The sequence below is a fragment of the Malaclemys terrapin genome, chromosome 24 (assembly GCF_027887155.1).
Source record: "Malaclemys terrapin pileata isolate rMalTer1 chromosome 24, rMalTer1.hap1, whole genome shotgun sequence".
Lineage (NCBI taxonomy): Eukaryota > Metazoa > Chordata > Testudines > Emydidae > Malaclemys > Malaclemys terrapin.
This window is the reverse complement of record NC_071528.1, coordinates 17,168,940-17,188,898: the sequence shown is the minus strand read 5'-3', so window position 1 is coordinate 17,188,898 and position 19,959 is coordinate 17,168,940. Positions and strand designations below refer to the sequence as shown.

General features: G+C 40.0%; 1 protein-coding gene across 10 annotated transcripts in view; it reads left to right on the top strand.

The window, feature by feature from the left end:
• Positions 1–19,959, top strand: part of MYO9B (myosin IXB) — a 76,933-nt gene that overhangs the window by 10,925 nt on the left and 46,049 nt on the right. For all 10 annotated transcript variants that reach the window (XM_054013599.1, XM_054013597.1, XM_054013598.1 and 7 more), the window contains exon 2: positions 5,033–5,926. In XM_054013599.1, the coding sequence (XP_053869574.1) occupies positions 5,090–5,926 (837 nt within the window). In that variant the 5' untranslated portion in view covers positions 5,033–5,089. The remainder of the gene's footprint in view (positions 1–5,032; positions 5,927–19,959) is intronic.

The window sequence follows — 19,959 nt, the reverse complement described above, 5'->3', positions numbered from 1 at the left end:
TTAATAGTTTTTGTACAATGTTTTGAAGATGAAGGGCTAAGTGCTATTTAAATTATTAGTTTTTAATGTGGCAAGGTTCTATTTGTATTACAACTATAAAAGGGAAGTAAACAAGAATGACTGAAGCCAGTTGTTGGCTCATGATGTCAGCGTGCATTGCCCACTTGCTAAATTTTCAGACAAGCATCTTTCATGCTCTCTCGCATGCTGCCTCTCCGACTTGTGAGGTGCTCCCTATAAACATCCATAAAGCTACCTCTTTATTCTCCTTCAAATCCTTCCTTAAAACTCTCCTGTTCTGTGACAGTGCTGCTGCTGGTGTGCAGAAGCCACTGCCTGTCATGGTGACCAATATTGTCTCATTGTTTTCTTGTACTCCCTGTCTTTCTGTATCCATCCGTTGTCTCTTGTCATATACTTAGATTTTTAAGCTCTTTGGGACAAGGACTTTTTGTTCTGTTTGTTCAGCACCTAGTAGTATGGGATCCTGATTCATGACTAGGGCTCCTCGGGTGCTACTGTAATACAAATAATAAAAAATAACATTGCTTAGGTCATATGATAAATGTCCTACTTTAAATCAATAAGGAAATCAAGAGAGACGGAAGAAGATAATTTTATCTGAAGGTCTGTGGTTTGGTTTCTTTTGTATCAGCCTAGATATCTAGTAGTTCTCCAGTAGTACATCATGACTTCACTTCTGTAATGTACTCTATTAGCTCTAGCAGGCTGCTTAGACATACGATTTCCTTCTGAAATTCCAGTAATAGTCTGTGGCAACAGACATTCATCTTAAGAGTCTAATTTTCTTCTGTGTCAAATGTCTCTGCTACAGCTGACCTCAGTTTTGTGTATCATTTAGGGCCCTGTTTACACGGAAGCGATAAGTGTGTGAACCAGCTAATAAAACTGTTATAAGCAAATTCAGCACAGTTTTAAATATGGTTTGCCTGACCAGCATTGACTAGTTTCTATCTGGTCTAGAGCATGTTCCAAAAGGTTATTTTCTCAGCCACACTACCCAGGCCAGTATTTTAAAACCTCAGACAGTCCCCTCCCACCACTATGCAGAAAAGGCCTATCTGCTTGGGCAGTCCTTGGAGCTGTCATTGAGCAAAATATGAAAAAAGGCCCACCAAACAAACCCCTTGCTGGGTCCAACAGGGCTCTAGGGTATATCTCGTCTTGGCTTGAGGCCTAGTTTAGTTGAAATGTTTGATTTCTCCTGTTTGAGTGATTTTAAATGTTTATCCCAAGAGAAGTGTATTTCAGCCTCTAGGTCAGGGGTTCTCAAACTGGTCAGGACCCCTCAGAGGGTCGTGAGGTTATTACATGGGGGGGGGGTCACGAGCTGTCAGCCTCCACCCCAAACCCTGCTTTGCCTCCAGCATTTATAATGGTGTTAAATATATAAAAAAGTGTTTTTAATTGATAAGGGGGGTCGCACTCAGAGGCCTGCTATATGAAAGGGGTCACCAGTACAAAAGTTTAAGAATCACTGCTCTAGGTTATGATTCAGTATAGTTTTTGAACTTGTAGGCAGAGAAGCCCTCAGCTCACTACCTGCCAAATCACGGCCTTGAGCTGTTGGGATGAATAGCGGAGGCAACTTCTGCTGGGATTTGTAAGCAGATTGATGGGTAGAACAGTAGATACTTACGTCCTATTTTGTTGAATGCCTGTTGCTTCACAGAACATCCATGATCATTTCTGCTTTGCTTTTGAAGATTTCATGAGATCACTTTTAGCTCTTTTTAAAGGATACTGTCAAGGTAATTAGGCCTAACAATTGATATGCTTTAAAGTTTCTAATTTTTATCACACTGCACGGAGGTTCTCCTCCTGTTTGTATTTGAAGTGGATTATTGCAACATTGCATTTCAGACTACTCCAAAGTGAACTTTAACATTTTAGTTTTAATGGTTTTGGTCACCTTCATGCAAAGTAATTATTGAATAATTTAATCTGGATTTTTCAAAGGCAAATCAATTCAAAAGGAATTCATTGAAAGCTGGGTACCCAATTTCCTTAGAGTCCTTTGAAAATCCCAGCCTTTAACATTAAAATAACCTTTAACATCAATATTAAATAACTCTCTAAATATTTTACATGAGGTGACTGTTCCACAAGGAGGAAGAGGGCCTCTGAAAATTCAACAGTATTAAAATAAAGCAAACCGCATCTGGATTTCGTATTTGGTTGAAGTGAAGCAACCATTATGGTGACTCTTCCTATTTTCTCCCTCTGTGAATGTATGTAGTAATCATGTTGCAGCAAGTTCTTTTCACTGAAAACTCTGTGCCCTAGACCATCCCAGTGAGGAAACAGAACTGCCTTGTCTGTTTGATGTCCCCTAAAGCAGATGTCTGTGATGACTGCATGTACTGCAAATCTGTGTCTAGCATAAATACTTTCAGGTTGATGTCTACCGTCTGCATGTTGCTTTGTCAGTGATCAACCTTCCCCAGAATGAGAAATATTTCTTTTTCCTGTTTCTCAGTCTTGGAAATCTCCTGAGCTCAGACCACCAGCTGTCCCCTAAACAAGCAGTATTTCATGTTATAATGTGCCTCTTGTCTTCCATGAACAGAGCTGAGGCTACTGTGTTCCATTTCCCCCAGCAGCTATCCAAAACTGTAGTTTTGGAAAATGTGATGGATGAGTGAAAAATGTACCAGACAGCCTTTATATTAGGTAGAAGATGAGGTTAGGTGGGCTTTATCAACAAGGTCAATGCCTAGGTAAGAAAAGCAGCCTTCAACCACCTTCAACAGCTGGGAAGTAGAAGGCTGCTGAGATTTCTATGGGAATGCTGCCTCTGGACTCTGCTTGGGTCCATCTTTCATATCAGTCTCTGGCTAGTAAGTGTCTGAAACTTCTCGCTGCTGGAAGAGAGCAGGAATTCTGTGATTGGGAAGGGTCTAAGCTACTCTACTTTTTCCCCAGAACTGCCTGGCTGGGGAGAGAAGGTGAAGTGGTCTTTGTCACTCTTCATCTTCTGTAGCTTCAGTGGTTTTCTGTATGTTTTCCATGAATAATTCCAGGGTCCCTTCTACTGCTTTTAGCTTTCCCAAGCAGCAGTAAGGTGAAATTCTGATTGTTGATAGTGTCACTGCTGACTGGGGTTCTGAGGAGCAGTGGTGAAAGGAGCAGAGTCTTGTAAATTTTACTTAGCTGCTGCTTGGCAAAGCTTCTCTCTCTGACATAACTTCTGCCTCAGAGAGGGTGGATTAACTGTGCTGACAGGAGAGCTTTCTCCCATCAGTTTAGAGCATCTTCATTAAAGTGCTACAGTGGTGCAGCTACGCTGATGAAACATTTTAAGTGTGGACTTGCTCTTATATAGCCCTTTAACCTTTGTGGTTGAGTGTCTGCTATTAGTCAAAAATCAGTGATAATTATAGATTTAAGAAATGGATGGGATTTCCTGAGTCCTCTGATCCAACCGCCTGTGTGAGTGTCACAGCGAGTCTCTTAGAAGTGAAAGATAGACTTAATTTTTATGCAGAATAAGAAACCATTCTGCAAGGGATCATGTGGATTAATCAGAGAAGTGTCATTATTTGTCCCACTGTTTGTAGTTCATTCTGCCTCCCAGTTGATAAAGATTAACTGAAGATAATCTAAGAAACGTGCATAACAGAAAATGTTTCAGAAACTCTTGCTTCTACGCAGAATTGCTTAGAAATGAAGTTCTCCATTTTTAGACTATGTTCAGGAGTGGCAGAACTATCATGTGCTTCTCTGGAGTGATTCATTGACCGACCGCCTGCCTGTAGTGGAAATGCCAACAAAAGAATGTTTCCAACTCTCTGTGGATCTTATTTGTGGAACCCTTTGGCCTAATATTGTCTGCCATTGAAAATGACTGCATGTTAATTTGTAACTTGAATTGACTTTTGTACTGTGTTTTGGTTTAATTTGTGACTTGTATTTGGGTCACTTGTTCAAGTAGCATCCTCTGAGTATACTGTAATAGAGCACCTTAAATTGAAGAGAGCAAAGATAGAGCTTCATTGTCCATCTGCCTAAGCTGTAAGATTTCCCTTGGGAAACTGCTCTCCACTGCTAAGTTAATAATAGAGGTCATTGAACTCAGTGTACCACAGTCACAATGGTTTGTACTTGTAGTGTGACTACCCATGGAAGGTAACTAGATGGCAGTTGAATGCCTGGTGAAGCACCACACTGAGCGAAGGACAGTGATTCAGAGTGGATTGCAGATCAAAGAGGAGTACAGACCAGCATCTTTTAACTCTCTCTACTCCCATGAAACCGAAGCTCAATTGCAGGGGTCCACTAGGAGTTGAGGAGGGGAAATCAAGGTAGTAGAAATCAATGACAGTACAGGAGCTTCATGCATGAGGAGCTTGAAAGCAAATGGGAGAAGAGAGATGAAGCAATAGTTAGAAAGACACGGGTAAAGGAATGAATAGGGGGTTCTTTAGGAATGGAATGAGAGTTGTGAATCCCAGAGGAGCTAGTTACAAAATCATAACTGAAATGTGCTACAATTTAGACTAATTTTAGTTTATCTCATCCTCAAATAGGAGGTGAAAAGCAAAAATACACTTTGGGGCATTAAGGGTGTGGTTGTTGATTGATAGTAATGAAATTAGCTCTAAATTGTGTCTCTTCTCAGTAATTGCTGTGTGTTTTATGAAAGAAATAGCCACTGTGTTACTGTGCTTATGTGAGGAGAGAACTATCTGAGAAAATGCAGGCTGGAAGGAACAGCTTGTGAAACCCAGATGCTCAAATTCTTTCCACCCCAACCTCTTCCATCTGAGTCTCACTCATAAAGCAAACCTTTCCAATGAGAGATCCTAAGTAAAAAATGGGCAGTTTGTTTGCAATAACATCACTGATGTTCAGGAAAACACCTTCCTTTCCATAAATTTGCCTGTGTAATAACTTCATCTTATATTTCAGATAATTTTTTATTTTTTGGTTCAGTTGCTTTTGTATTTCAGGGAAACCAGTTGGACAGGATACCTTTTAACATCTAATTCTCTTCACTCTCCTTTTGCAGATAATGGGCATTGAGCAACAAGCTGGGGCGGTATGCTGAAGTCAGGTTTGGGGCAGAATGAGTTTAAAAGATGCTGGCAGTGCAGTTTGCCAGGAGAAGGCGGCCTATAATCTTCATATTTACCCCCAGCTCTCGACAGAAAGCACCACTTGCTGCACAGTCACTGCAACTAAGGACAGCACCACTTCAGATGTAATCAAGGATGTGATACATATTTTGAACTTGGATGTCTCAAAGCATTATGTGCTTGTGGAGGTGAAAGAATCGGGAGGTGAAGAATGGGTACTTGATTTGAATGACTCTCCTGTTCATAGGGTTTTGCTTTGGCCCCGCCGTGCTCAGGATGAGCATCCACAAAACGATGGGTACTACTTTCTTTTGCAAGAGAGGGACACTGATGGGACCATCAAATATGTCCATATGCAATTGGTGTCCAAGGAGAAGGATGCTCGACGATTGGTTGAAAGGGGTTTTCTTCCATGGCATCAGGAAAACTTTGATGATTTATGCAATCTCTCCAATTTAACAGAAACAACACTCCTAGAGAATCTCAAACGCCGCTTTCTAAAACACAAGATTTATACGTATGCAGGAAGCATTCTGATTGCCATCAATCCCTTCAAATTCTTGCCCATTTATAACCCCAAATATGTCAAGATGTACGAAAATCACCAACTTGGGAAGTTGGAGCCCCATATTTTTGCCATAGCTGATGTGGCTTATCACACAATGCTTAAAAAACATGTCAACCAGTGCATAGTCATTTCAGGTGAAAGTGGATCTGGAAAAACTCAAAGTACGAACTTTTTAATTCATTGTTTCACCGCACTGAGTCAGAAGGGGTACGCGAGTGGTGTGGAGAGAACTATTTTGGGAGCTGGACCAGTACTGGAGGTAAACTTAGGCTGAAATTTTTCTTTGCACAAATAACTTCTTAAAAACTTTCTGAATAATTGCTGGTATGTTTCATTTTTAGGGAGGATTTTGAAGGCCTTTCTCTTGCAGAGGCATTGAAAATCCAAGTCTGTGTTGATCTGCTACTTTGAAGACAGATTTTTAAATTATTTTTGTTTTTAATATCTAAAGTTTCCTTGCAACTAACTTTCTGCATAGCTAAAATAGACCATTTACTCCTCTTTTGAAATAGGCTATTGCTCTATTTTGCCTTTGCAAGTTACATTCTCGTTTTCAAAGATGTCCGTTTTGATCGGTTATATTTTCACAGCCAGAGCTCAATGTGCTGGGGTGAAGGATTCATTGGATGTCTCTCATTAGAACACTGTCAGTATTTAAGTCTCGGATCAAGCAGAACCAGTCACTTGGTTCCACTGAATCAGGAATACAGTGAATGTTTTCCTAAGTAAATAGCTCTCCATTGAAATAGTTACTGCTCTGAGTCCTGTGGTGCTTTTTTGCATGGTGAGGATGTCTTTAGCATTTCCATTGTGAACTCCCTTTCGCAGGGATTTATTTCTCTGCTGTAAAGGTTTGCTTCAGGCAGACGCATGTTCTCAGTTGGGGAGAAATTTTGATTAACCCGTAAGTGTTCTGAGCAAATTCTGTTTTAATTATTACATCGTTTCCAGCAGAAGGAAAGACAGCAACCACCATTCTCAAACAGGGGTAAAATCAGTCTAGAACAGTGCGAGATAACAAGAGGGCAAACATAAACAGTTCTTGAATTTAATCTCTTCCATTTTTTACTCTAAATTAGAATATATTTTTCTAAAATAGTAAGTTTGCAGGATGCAGATGACCCTTCAGTAATCCACCAGTGAATGCATGACTAATAGCAGGGGAAATGCTGAGGGAATTAATTCTAAAACTGTCAAGGGATTGTATTCAAACAATGTATAAAAGTTTTAATACAATAATTTGTGAAGGATTCCAAATTCTACATTAATTTTGGTGCAGAAGGAATATGAGGTAAAGTTTCCAGAAATGACCAAGTCAGTTAGAGACAAGGTGGGTGAGGTAATATCTTTTATTGGGCTAACTTCTGTTGGTGAAACTTTTGATCTTACACAGAGCTCTTCTTCTGGTCTGGGACAGGTACTTAGAATGTCACAGCTAAATACAAGATGAAACAGATTGTTTAGCGTAAATAGTTAACACCTCTGCACTCATTGGGCAAAAGAGGGGGTGTTAGTGGGTTACAGATTGTTGTAATAAGCATTAAATCCAGTGCCCTTATTAGGGTGGTCTCTCATATACCCGGAATACTGGAGATTCTGATATTTCTGGGAATGTTGTGAGCGTGATCCCATCCCTGTCAGTGTGATGCGCATGTAGGGTCATGCCATGTAGGGGCACCATTTTGAAGATTGTGTCATCTTGCCCCCACTGGTGTGACCTCACACACATAGTGTCTGCAAGGTTATGCTGGTGGTGGTGGAGTGGGGTGCTCTCCATTCTGGCATCCTTGGATAGGGAACAAACATTACAAAAGCAGGACTGTTGATTTAAAAACCAGACGAGTGGCCTGCCTAGTCCCTATTGAGTTCATGATTTTTAGTGTCTAGAAAAGTTATGAATTTAAGCTCCCTTGCTCTTTTGAAGGTTTCCTTTGAGGATGAAGGCTGAGAGGTCAGATATGGAGTGATCACTTTGTGAAAAGTGTTCAACCACCAGTGATAAGGGGTTTTTGTCTTGTCTTATTTTTCTATGTGAGTCACTTAGGTGCTTTTGAAAATTTTACCCAGGATGCTTTACAGAACAGGGAGCGCATGCAAGCATTTTGCCTTGCTTTTTTCTACTTGAAAGCAGAAGTAGAATTTGAGGTTTGCTAGTTGCTGGAGCTCAAGTTTGCAGTTTAGAACAGAAAACAGGAAGGGGTCACTGTGGAAAGCACTATTTAATCAGCTGATCTTGTTGTATCTGATACCATTAACTCTTTTGGACTCTAATTTGCAAGATGTGATACAGCATAATCAAATCAGATAGAGGGGACTGAAATCACATGTTATATTTTGCCAACTGAATGAGAAATGCAAATACCCCAAACTTCAGCAGCTAGATTTGTAATGATCTGTTATGCAATAAAAAATAAATGCTGTTTTATTCAAGCATTCTTAGAAATTGGTTCAGACTTCCATGTTAGGTGTATCATAAAGAACCACTCCTAGCTAGAAATATGAGTAAAGATTGAAACGTAAACTTGGGAATTTTCTAAATAAACCTTCACATAAAGAAGAACAGGAGTACTTGTGGCACCTTAGAGACTAACAAATTTATTAGAGCATAAGCTTTCGTGGACTACAGCCCACTTCTTCGGATGCATCCGAAGAAGTGGGCTGTAGTCCACGAAAGCTTATGCTCTAATAAATTTGTTAGTCTCTAAGGTGCCACAAGTACTCCTGTTCTTCTTTTTGCGGATACAGACTAACACGGCTGCTACTCTGAAACTTCACATAAAGATGACATTTGAACATATACCATCTAAAATTTAGGATTTGATAGTTTCTTTTTATGAGTATTTCAGGCAAGAACTTTTCTCATGGTTTAAGGGCCTTTGTCCATCACACATTGATTCAACCTAAACTCATATCTGGGGCTGTACTTTTGTAAATCCCTTTGTTTGCTTCTGAATAAAAGTGACAAGATGCAGTACAGCTGTATCCCAAAATGTCTTGCAGAGATGAGCACAAGTTTGTACGAAGAGTGCTACTGATCAGCTTGAAACTAAAAAGGAAATAAAGCATTCATAGGTGCATGAAAGTTAATAAGGCAGCACAATCCTGCGTGTAGAGAAGTTATGGAGGCACCTGTGACTCTAACCAAGAAATATGAGTAGGGTTATGTCTGCATATGGGTTAGACCTTTAATTCTCCAAGAGTTCAGCTTGAGTCTCAGTGGGAGCAGTGAAGGTTTGAAGTATAGACAACTCACATTTTTACAGTAGGATTAGACAACATGGTAATAAAAACTGCTCAAATCCTGTCTGTGCTACTGCCTCCATTGTTATCACAGCTGGAGCTTATGAAGTGGAGAATTATGGGTCCCAGTTTTCTTAGTGTAGATGTCCTCTTAGTGCAAATTACTATTCTGTTAAGTGATGATGAATACTTAAGTCAATTGTGAGTTTAATAGGAGAATGCAATGAAATCTTTGTAGCAAATGTTCTGTCTTACAGAAACTGAAGTCTTAGCAACCAAAATGTCCTGTTTCAGAGTTGGTGATTTGGCTTCAGTGAGAGTCACTTGGGCTTTTCGTTTAATAGAACCAAGCAGAACAAGGAATTTTCCTTAGAAAATGAATGTTCCTGGGGATTTTGGTGCAGAAGAACACTTTGAAGTGTGTTTTAGTCATTTGACAATACTCTATTTCATTTTTGCTTTATATTTTGAGTCCTTCTGAAGTGGTTTGCAAATGTGAAAGATTATTAACGTTAATGAAGTCTGCTTGATTGCAGTAAGATTATAAGAGCCTTTAAGTACTGGCTTAGAACTTCCCCTTTTTTTCCGTGACCTCTTATTTTAGTGACACCCAATTGCCAGGCATCTGCTCGTGGGCTGACCTTTTCATAGAGTTCAAGTGAGTCACATCAGCATTTCTAATGTATCGTATAAAGGTGAATGGTGGCATTGTATTAGCAAGGTGGGGTTGTAATTTTTTTTTAAAATTAATATACTTTAAGAATAGCCTGTCAGGAAACCTGAAACTACATTTTTTTCCTCACCGCATGTTGTTTGTTCATTTTGTGAAGACTCGTTAGCCAAAGCTGGTAGCTCAGCTTTCCTCAAATTAGTAGGAAGTGTTGAATCATCTAATCATTTGCTCAAAATAAACAGACTATGGAAAAAATAAAACTACAACTATACCTTGCCATGGGATTAATCTAAATGCTTCTTGTAATTACCTTCTCCAACATCTGAGACATTAGATATGCCAAAATAATTCATAGGTGTCATAGTTAACTATAAAATATATTGTATATCAAATCAGTCATGGGTTAATATGGCCTTAGTGTGTAAAAGATCATGGATCTTGGAAAAATAAGGTGGCCAGAAAATAGACTGTGGTTGCTTATACTTCTACAACACTTGACCAAAGGAAATACAACATGGTTCACTTATCTGGCATGCTGCTACATACAACAACAGTATAGCAATCACCTGCAATATCATAATAGGCATGAAAAGCATCTCTTGTTTATACACTGTAGCTTCCACATGTGTCTGTTTCTGTATGGGAAATTGTCAGGTGCCATGCCGAAACATTCTAATAAAACCTCTAACAGTAACATCCCTGGGAATGGTATTTTGTTGAATTTCCAGCTTCCAAGATGTAATTTTTAAAAGCTGTTTAAATACTGCAAGGGGACCAATTGAACATTCAGGATATTAAGCCCTGGTCTACACTGGGGGGGAGGTCAACCTAAGATACGCAACTTCAGCTACGCAAATAGCATAGCTGAAGTCAGCATATCTTAAATCGATTTACCTGTCCGTGAGGACGGCGGCAAGTCAACCGCTGCCGCTCCCCCGTCGACTCCGCTTCCACCTCTCGCAAGCTGGAGTTCTGGAGTCGACGGGGAATGCGTTCGGGGATCGATTTATCCGCATCTAGACGAGACGCGATAAATTGATCCCCAATAGATCGATCTCTATCCGCCGATCCGGCAGGTAGTGAAGACCTGCCTTTATGGTCTTTATAGTAATAGCTGCTAGAGAGGAAAAGCTATTCCCCTGTAGCGTTTAGTGCTAAGAAATTTAGCCAGCAAGCTGCTAAATACATTAGGAAATAGTTTGGGGACTAATTGAAAGCTTTTTCTGCTTAACTCACTTTCCCCCTCGTCATAACTTCTGTTGGTGGTATTTGCCCCTCTTTTCTGGGACAGAACTCACCCGACTATGCAACTTGCAGGTAGCTTTGCCTAGGTAGCTTTCTTGGAGTTTTCCTTCCAGCTCCTGATCTAGAAAAATAGATTGTGAAGACTATTCATTTTCTGTGGAAGACAAAACTGTAAAAGTGAACTAATTAACAGAATTCCTCAGGGAGAAAAAACAGGATTGAAATATTTTCCTCCTAATTAAGTGATTTGCCACTGCACTACCCTTAATATACAAATGCTAACAAAACACTGTAGTTAAAATAAACTATTACTTTTTTGGACTGCAGTAACACACTGATTTCAGCATATTTGTGTTTAGCAGATTATGGACTATTTGTCATCCAAAGTGCTTTTTCCTTGCCCTCCCCACTCTCAAATTGGTGAGTACATGTGTGAAGATAATTTTAAAACTGTTTTGTGCTAATGTGCAAGACACTGGTTTGAAGGCAAATTTAAGAATTCCCAACCTTTAGACTGGATGTGACCCACCTTCTAACTGATGAGGCACCAGTGTCTGACCTGTTACTGGGATCCACCCAGCGGTGGTAGTTGATACCTTTGGGAGTCACTTGCATCTTTCTTCCTTTCTTCAGGAACAAAGGAGGGAATGAAAGAGAGGTAAAAGATGGTACGATTATGGTTCAGCTTAAAAAATTAATTTCTCTTTAAAGTTATGTAAATATGAAAAGCGAGTTAAGAAATGAAACTGTTGCTGTTTTAACTATAGAGTGGTTGTTACAGGTGTCCTTATTGATACTATAGAAAAAGATAGGGAATCTGCAACGAATGGCAGGGACAGGTTTTGGGTGGGTGTCAGAGGATGGATAGGAGCGTAAAGCTAGGCAGGCTCTGTTTTCCTCTCCACAATTTAATCTTTAAAGTGTAATCTCTTACTGAAGTGGAGGATTGCCTTTTGGTATGGGCAGTGCTTAGGAAAACTAAACTAAGGTTGGGCATAGGGTTTAGAAATTTGCATATGAACTAAGTTATAAGAACATAAGAGCTGCCATACTGGGTCAGACCATGGTCCATCTTGCCCAGTATCTTGTCTCTGACTGTGGCCCATACTGGAGCTTCAGGGGGAGTGTACAGAAGAGCGCTATTATGGAGTGATCTATCCCAATCTCCCTCTGAAAGAATTTGCATCTCCTGGGAGCTTTTTATAAGGACAACGTTTGGGTTGGTTAATCAAACTTTTGCACTAGTCCTTCTAGAAACTTATGTTCCAGGCTTATTCCACATGATTGGGAAGGCTTTACTTCACTACATAGTTTTGGAATTCTCCATGAATTCTGTATGGTCACTTTTGTCAAGGAAAAATATGAAGTATGGAAAATATTTAAAAGACACACAGAATATGTGTTAGAGATTTTGTAAGATTGGTAAAAAGATAAATACTGGACTTCTAAAGTGCTGATAAACTTCACTGGCAGTAGTTTCCAAATAAGAGCCATTCTTGGCAAACCCACTTGCATAATTTGGGAGTGGTAGAAATTCATTGTAAATGTCTACTTTTGAAAGACTCAGCTAAAAAATCCAGCCAGCTTCTGAAACCAAATATTGGTACATGTGAATATCTTGGATTCATTACAACAGTGGCCTTCATAATCCACTGAAATAATAAAGCATGGTGCCTCTGAAGTGGAGGATGGTAGTACAGACTGTGGAATAGATTGAGGTACCTCTTCAGTTGTGCAACAATTTTGATTCTTGTCTTAGTTTGATTTGACAGGAGGATTCCAGGTTACTCAAGGATATTATGGAGATGACAGGTGAAATAAAAACAGCACTAGGTACTCTTCTGCCATTTGGATAATATATTCCTGGAGGCATCTTCATGAAACTTAATTCTCTTCAAAGGATGGTTCCAAATAAGTGTGGACCAAGCTATTAATACTGCCTGTGTTTCTCTTGTAAGCCATGCTCTGTAATAAATAAAAAAATTGCAAAAAACAAACTAATATGACAGCAGAACCCCAAAGGGAGAAAAAGGGAGGCTTTCCCAGAGCGCAGACAATTCATACTAGGGAGAAGCTGCCAAACTTAGTTATGGAAAATAAAGTTATCAATTTTCCAACCCGCTAGAAATGGAAAACAGAGTAAAATAGTTTGAGCTTGCTGCCAGCCCTCAGTCTCCTATATTACAGATCTGCTGAGTCTGTGATGTTGGTATGAGGTGGGCCAAGACTAAGTGGTACTTCAGCTCTGGTTTCATTCACATTTGCCGCAAAAGCCTGCATAATATATTTAGTGGGTGTAGACTATGTTCTATTTAAAGTAGATGCTATTCTGAGGACATACGCTTTTTAAAACGACCATAGTCACAAAAGGCATGGCAGTTCCCTTTTTTTATTCACTTAAAACTTAGTAGCTTCTAGTTACATGATGTCAAATGTGGCTTGACATGTTGGTTTTTTATCTTACTGATAAAATACTTTTGCCCTTAAGTGCACTCATCATATGGCTTGTCCAGACTTCCCCAGACATTCAGATGCCATGCACTGGTCATGTCATTAGCCTTTACAGACCAAGACTGTGCTGTTCTCTCCAGTTAAGAACATAAGAATGGCCATGCTGGGTCCGACTGACAATGGCTAGTGTCAGCTGCTTCAGAGGGAATGAACAGAACAGGGCAACTTACCAAGAGATCCATCCCTTGTTGTTCAGACCCAGCTTCTGGCAGACAGAAGCTCAGGGACACCCAGAGCATGGGGTTGCATTCCTGACCATTTTGGCTAATAGCCAATGGTGCACCTATCCTCCTTGAACATAAGAACTCAACTAATTCTTAATTCGAACCCAGTTATAGTTTTGGCTTTCAACATCCCCTGGCAACGAGTTCCACAGGTTGACTGCGTTGTGTGAAGTAGTACTTCTTTATGTTTAATACCTTGCTTGTCCATTGGCCCCACTGATTGTTTGGCAGGCTTCCTCCTTCTGATGTACTTAAAAAAAAAAAAGGTGCTGTTAGTTTGTGTCTTTTGCTAGTTGCTTTTCATATTCTTTTTTGGTCTGACTAATTATACTTTTATACTCAACTTGCCAGAATTTGTTCCTTTCTATTTTCCTCAGTAGGATTCAACTTCCCATTTTTAAAAGATGTCTTTTTCTCTCTAACTGCCTCTTTCACTCTGCTGTTTAGCCATGGTGGCATATCTTTGGTCATCTTACTTTTTTTTTTAATTGGGGGTATAAAATGGTTTAAGCCTCTAATTATGGTGTTTTTTAAAAGTTTTCATGCAACTTGCAGGCATTTCACTCCTGTGACTGTTCCTTCTAAGTTCCACTTAACTAGCCTCCTGTTTGTGTGTGTGTGTGTTTTCAGGGGGGAGGGGGGTTAGTTCCCCTTTTTGAAGTTAAATGGAGCAATGGTGGGTTTCTTTGGAATTCTCCTCAGGGCCCCCCCCCCCCCCCCCCCCCCCCAACGATGTTAAATTTAATTACATTTTGGTCGCCATTACGAGCAGTTCAGTTCTACTCCCCTCTTGGACCACATGCTGTGTACTTTGTACTAAGTCAAGAATTGCCTCTCCCTTTGTGGGTTCCTGGACTAGCTGCTCCAAGAAGTGGTCATTAATGATATCTAGAAATTATATCTCTGCATCCTCCTTGAGGTGACATGTTCCCAATCAATATGGGGCTAATGGAAATCCCCCATTATGATTTGGTTTTCTGTTTTCTGTAGCCTTTCTAATCTCCCTGAGCATTTCAGAATTACTGTCACCATAGAATCATAGAAGTGTAGGACTGGAAGAGACCTTGAGAGGTCATCTACGCTAGTCCCCTGCTCTCAAGCAAGGACTAAGTAATAACTAGACCATTCCTGATAAATGTTTGTCTAACCTCTTAAAAACGCCCAATGACGGAGATTCCACAGCCTCCCTAGGCAATTTAATTACATTTTGGTCGCCATTACGAGCAGTTCAGTTCTACTCCCCTCTTGGACCACATGCTGTGTACTTTGTACTACGTTCCAATGCTTAACTCCCCTGACAGGAAGTTTTTTCCTAATGTCCAACCTAAACCTCCCTTGCTGCAATTTAAGCCCATTGCTTCTTGTACTGTCCTCAGAGGTTAACAAGTAATTTTTTTCTCCCTCCTCCTTGTAACAACCTTTTATGTACTTGAAGACTGTTATCATGTGTGTGTCCCCCCTCACCCCACCCCTCAGTCTTTTCTTCTCCAGACTAAACAAACCCAATTTTTTCAATCTTTCCTCATAGGTAATGTTTTCTAGACCTTTAATAATTTTTATTGTTCTCCTCTGGACTTTCTCCAATTTGTCCACATCTTTCCTGAAATGTGGCGCCCAGAACTGGATACAATACTCCAGTTGAGCCCTTAGCAGCGCGGAGTAAAGCGGAAGAATTACTTCTTATGTCTTGCTTACAACATTCTTGATAATACATCCGAGAATATTTGTTTTTTTTGCAACAGTATTACACTGTTGACTCATATTTAGCTTGTGATCCACTATGATCCCTAGATCGCCCTACCCCAGTACTCCTTCTTAGGCAGTCATTTCTCATTTTGTATGTGCACAACAAATTATTCCTTCCTAAGTAGAGTACTTTGAATTTTTCCCTATTGAATTTCATTCTATTTACTTCAGATGATTTCTTCAGTTTGTCCAGATAATTTTGAATTTTAATCCTATCCTCCAAAGCACTTGCAACCCCTCCCAGCTTTTTATCGTTCACAAACTCTGTAAGTGTACTCTTTATGCCATTATCTAAATCATTGATGAAAATATTGAACAGAACTGGACCCAGGACCGATCCCTGCGGTACCCCACTCAATATGCTCTTCCAGCTTGACATTGAACCACTTTTAACTACTCTCTGGAAAGGGTTTTCTAACCAGTGAACCCACCTTATAGTAGCTCCACCTAGGTTGTATTTCCCTAGTTTGTTTATGAGAAGGTCATGACCATCCTGGTCAGGTTGTCAGTAGTATATTCTTATTGCTATACTCATACTATTGAAGCGTGGAATTTCTTTCTGTAGTGGTTTTATGATACAGATGGATTCATTTAAGATTTTTTTAAATATATTTGACTCTATGCTTTTTTCACATATAGTGCCATTACCCTACTAGTGCATTCTACTCTGTCATTCCTATATGTTTTATACCCTAGGATTACTGTGTCCCATTGATTCTCGTTGTTACACAAAGTTTCTGTGATGCCTGTTAGATCAATATCCTCATTTAATGCCAGGCACTCAAGTTCACCCATCTTAATATTTAGACTTCTTGCTTTTGTATACAAGAACTTATAAAATTTGTCGATATTTAGTTGTCTGCCTTTGTGTAATGCAATTGGATGGGACTCTTTTTTTATTTGACTCCTTCTCTTCAGTTTCTAACTCTATTTGTCAACTTCGATTCCCTCCTTTTTACTAGGATATAGAATATTCGCATTAATAAATCCTCCCCTAAGGGATGTGTCTGTCCAAACTGTGTGCTCCTAGTTTGGTGTAGTTGGAGCTCATCCTTCCTGTATAGGCTCCTCCTGTCCTAAAACATTCTGCAGTTCCTAATAAACCTAAATCCCTCCTCCAAATGTTATTGTCTCATGTACTCAGTGAGACCCTGCAGTTCTGCCTTTCCAACTGGCCTTGTGTGTGGAACTGGCAGCATTTCAGAGAATGCAGCCATCGAGGTCCTGGACTTTAATCTGTTCCCTGGCAGTGTAAATTTGGCCTCCAGGAGCTATCTCCTTCATTACCTATGCCATTGGTATCTACAAGTACCACGACCACCAGCTCCTCCCCAGCACTGTACATACATCTGTCTAGATATCTCAAAAGGTCCACAACCTTGGCACTCAGCAGGCCATTCTCCATGAAGTTCTCCTGGTCATCACAAAATGAAATACAGATATTTCTAATAATCAATTCTCACAGTACTTTTACCTGTCTCTTCCTAATAACTGGAGTCCCCTTTCCCGGAGAGGTATCCTCCGTGCAAGAAGATACCATGACATCATGTGGAAGGAGGGCCCCAACTACAGGATGGTTCCACCTTAATGTTATCCTTCCCTGGGACTTTCATCCTCCTCACCAGTGTGGTGGCTGCCAGACTGGGGATGGGGCTGCTCTGTTGTCCCAGAAAGTCTCATGTATATACCTCTCTGCATCCCTTAGCTCCTGCAGTTCACCCACCCCAGTCTCAGGAGCCCGTACTCGGTCTCTGAGGGCCATAAGTTGCTTGTACCAAATGCACACACACGTCACCAGCCCACAAGGTAGGTAATCAGACGTGCTGCATTCATTGCAATAAAATGATACACACCCCTACCCTGCTGCTGGACTTCTGGCTGCATTGCTTTTACTCTTGCAGGGTCTTTTGTGTGTGTTTTGTCTTGGTGTGTGTGTGTGTGTGTGTGTGTGTGTGTGTGGTGTTTTTTGCCCTGTGTGTGAGGGGGTTATTGGCCTAAGTTTAGAGAATATTTTTAGGTATATCTAGCTCTCTTGCTCCCTCTCTTAATTCACCCACTTGCTTCTCCAGTTTTCTAGCTCTTCTAGTTGCTTACTAGCTGGCATTTTAAATGCTCATTCTCCCTGAGTTAGACCCACTCTCTTGTTAAGGGATTCTAAAGGGATTAGGATAAAAGGATAGAGTTCCTTAGGAAACTATAGTAGGCTCAGCATACAGGCCCCTACCACTTCCCAACAGACCACATTATACATTTCAGTCAAGCAGGCACACAGCGGACAGCAAACTCATCCCAAAGGTCACCTAGTCACTTCTCCTTCACCTGGAGAACTTCCTCGCAAAACTCCTGTTTGCCGCTCCTGTTTGCTAGTTGGGTGCAGATGTCCATCAAGCATTGGATCCAACTATGGTGAGCCTGATTTATTGGGTTGCTTTAGCTCCCAGAGTAATGAAACTAGTTCACTCTTGTGGCACCTTAGAGACTAACAAATTTATTAGAGCATAAGCTTTCGTGGACTACAGCCCACTTCTTCGGATGCATTAATAGCCAACCACAGTGTCTACTTTATGACTGTCTAGGTTTCCTTTCTTGTTACTTTCACTTTGGGAGGGTTTTGTGAGCAGGGATTTTTTTTTTTCATTTATAGACCCTTATTTTCAGTTACCTGGGGTCTGCACACAAACTTGCACTGAAATAATTAAATTGGCATTAATTCACACCTCTTATTTCAACACGAGTCTGTATGGATACTTTTATTCCAAAAGAAGTATGTCCACACACAGACTTGCTCAGAAATAACTAAACCTGTGAATTAAAACTTATTTAGGCCTGGTCCCCACACACAATTGTTCTGTTTTAACTAAAGGTGTGATTTAAAAAAAACAGACTTTGATAAATTGATGAAACTTTGTGTGTGGACCCTCTTAAATTAATTTAGACCTGACTTAATATGGTGTAGCTTGCACCTGTAAATCCTGTTAAAACATTGTTCAGCCTTGCTGGTTTTAAGAGGAAAATGTAACTTTTGATTTTAGTAACCTCACCAAATTATACAGTAAATAATGCTCAGTCCTGTCCTCCATGATATAGAGCACTATGAAGTAAGGGGTAAAAAGCATGCTGAAGTGGTATTTGCTTCTGATTTTGGGTGTAAGGTCAAACATTACTCAGTATTTTGAAATTTTTGGCTATTTAGAATGTGTAAAAGGGAGTAATGTGTGTAATTGACAATGAGACAAAACCAGTAAACACGTTTAAAAAAACTATATAAAACATATTTTATATCCTCTTTTAAGAATTTGCTGTGTGCTTAGACTAAATACCAGAGGTGAGGTCATCTGAGCCATTGGATAGTTTTACTCTGAAATTGGATAGTTTTAAATCATATGCATTGCTTGCATGAGTAATCAGTAAAAAGTCTTTCAGCAAACAAGGATTATGGAATTTCTTCTTAACTAACTCCAGGATGCCTGCTTGCTTGTAGATAGATTGTACTTGGGCAAACCTAGTACACTGTGTGGATTTTTTAGTAGGTGGCAAACTGACAGCCTTAAGACTAATTTTTTGCATGTACACCTCTACCCCGATATAACACTGTCCTCTGGAGCCAAAAAATCTTACTGCGTTATATCGAATTTGCTTTGATCTGCCCAGAGTGTGCAGCCCAGCCGCGCCCCCCCCCCCCCCCCCCCGAGCACTGCTTTACCGCGTTATATCCAAATTTGTATTATATGGGGTCGCGTTGTATCGGGGTAGAGGTGTAGTTGATTCTCTGCAGAGTAGGTCTACGAATCCTTTACGGGGGTCTTTCCTAGTTTGCAGTTTGGTGAGGTATAATACTGCTGATTTTTTTTTTTTTACTCTAAATGAGAAGTAATTGGTGATGTTATCTTGAAAGCCATAGCTAAACCAATGCCTGGTGGAGAGGGGCAGATTTAACTTCTTGTGTCATGGATTGTTCATTGTTCTGATGTCACAAGAATTCCCATTTATGGATTGGCATCAGTTCCATTAACTATAAAATAGATTAATCAGCCAAGTTTTCTAAATATACCAGACATATCCAAAATGGGTTATCTGCGTGTTCCCTCAGAGGTCCGTGCCTGTGAGTGGAGTAAAATCAAAGAGATAACATTGAGAATTACTTGTTAGGTGGTAGTTAACAAGAATATATTAAGGAATGCTGGTGATATAACACAAGCAAAGCTGTAATCATAAATCCATAGCTAATGCTCAGTATCTCAGTAGCTGATGTGTAATATGCAATTTACAAGGATGTAAACATTAATTGATTGCAATCCTGAAAATGTGTCCTTGACAGTGCAACTGCAACAGTGTAGTGTACTCTAGTACAAGTATGGATTCCAGTGAGAACTGCAAACGAAACAGCGTGATTAGCGTTGATGCAATGCACCATTGATTTCTTATGCCATAACTGTACCAGTGGTTTACTTATGGCTGTCATTTTCAGGATTGTGTCATACATGGCCTTTTGGTGAAATCATTCCATGGATTTGTTATATTAGGAAACACAAATTTCATCTAGGAATTCATAACTGGGGCTGCTTGAAGTTTTCACAGGAAATGTTTGTGGCAGAACTTTCTGCAGATAAAGTTCACACTTGGGGGTGTAATATTTTCTAAACTACTGCCTTT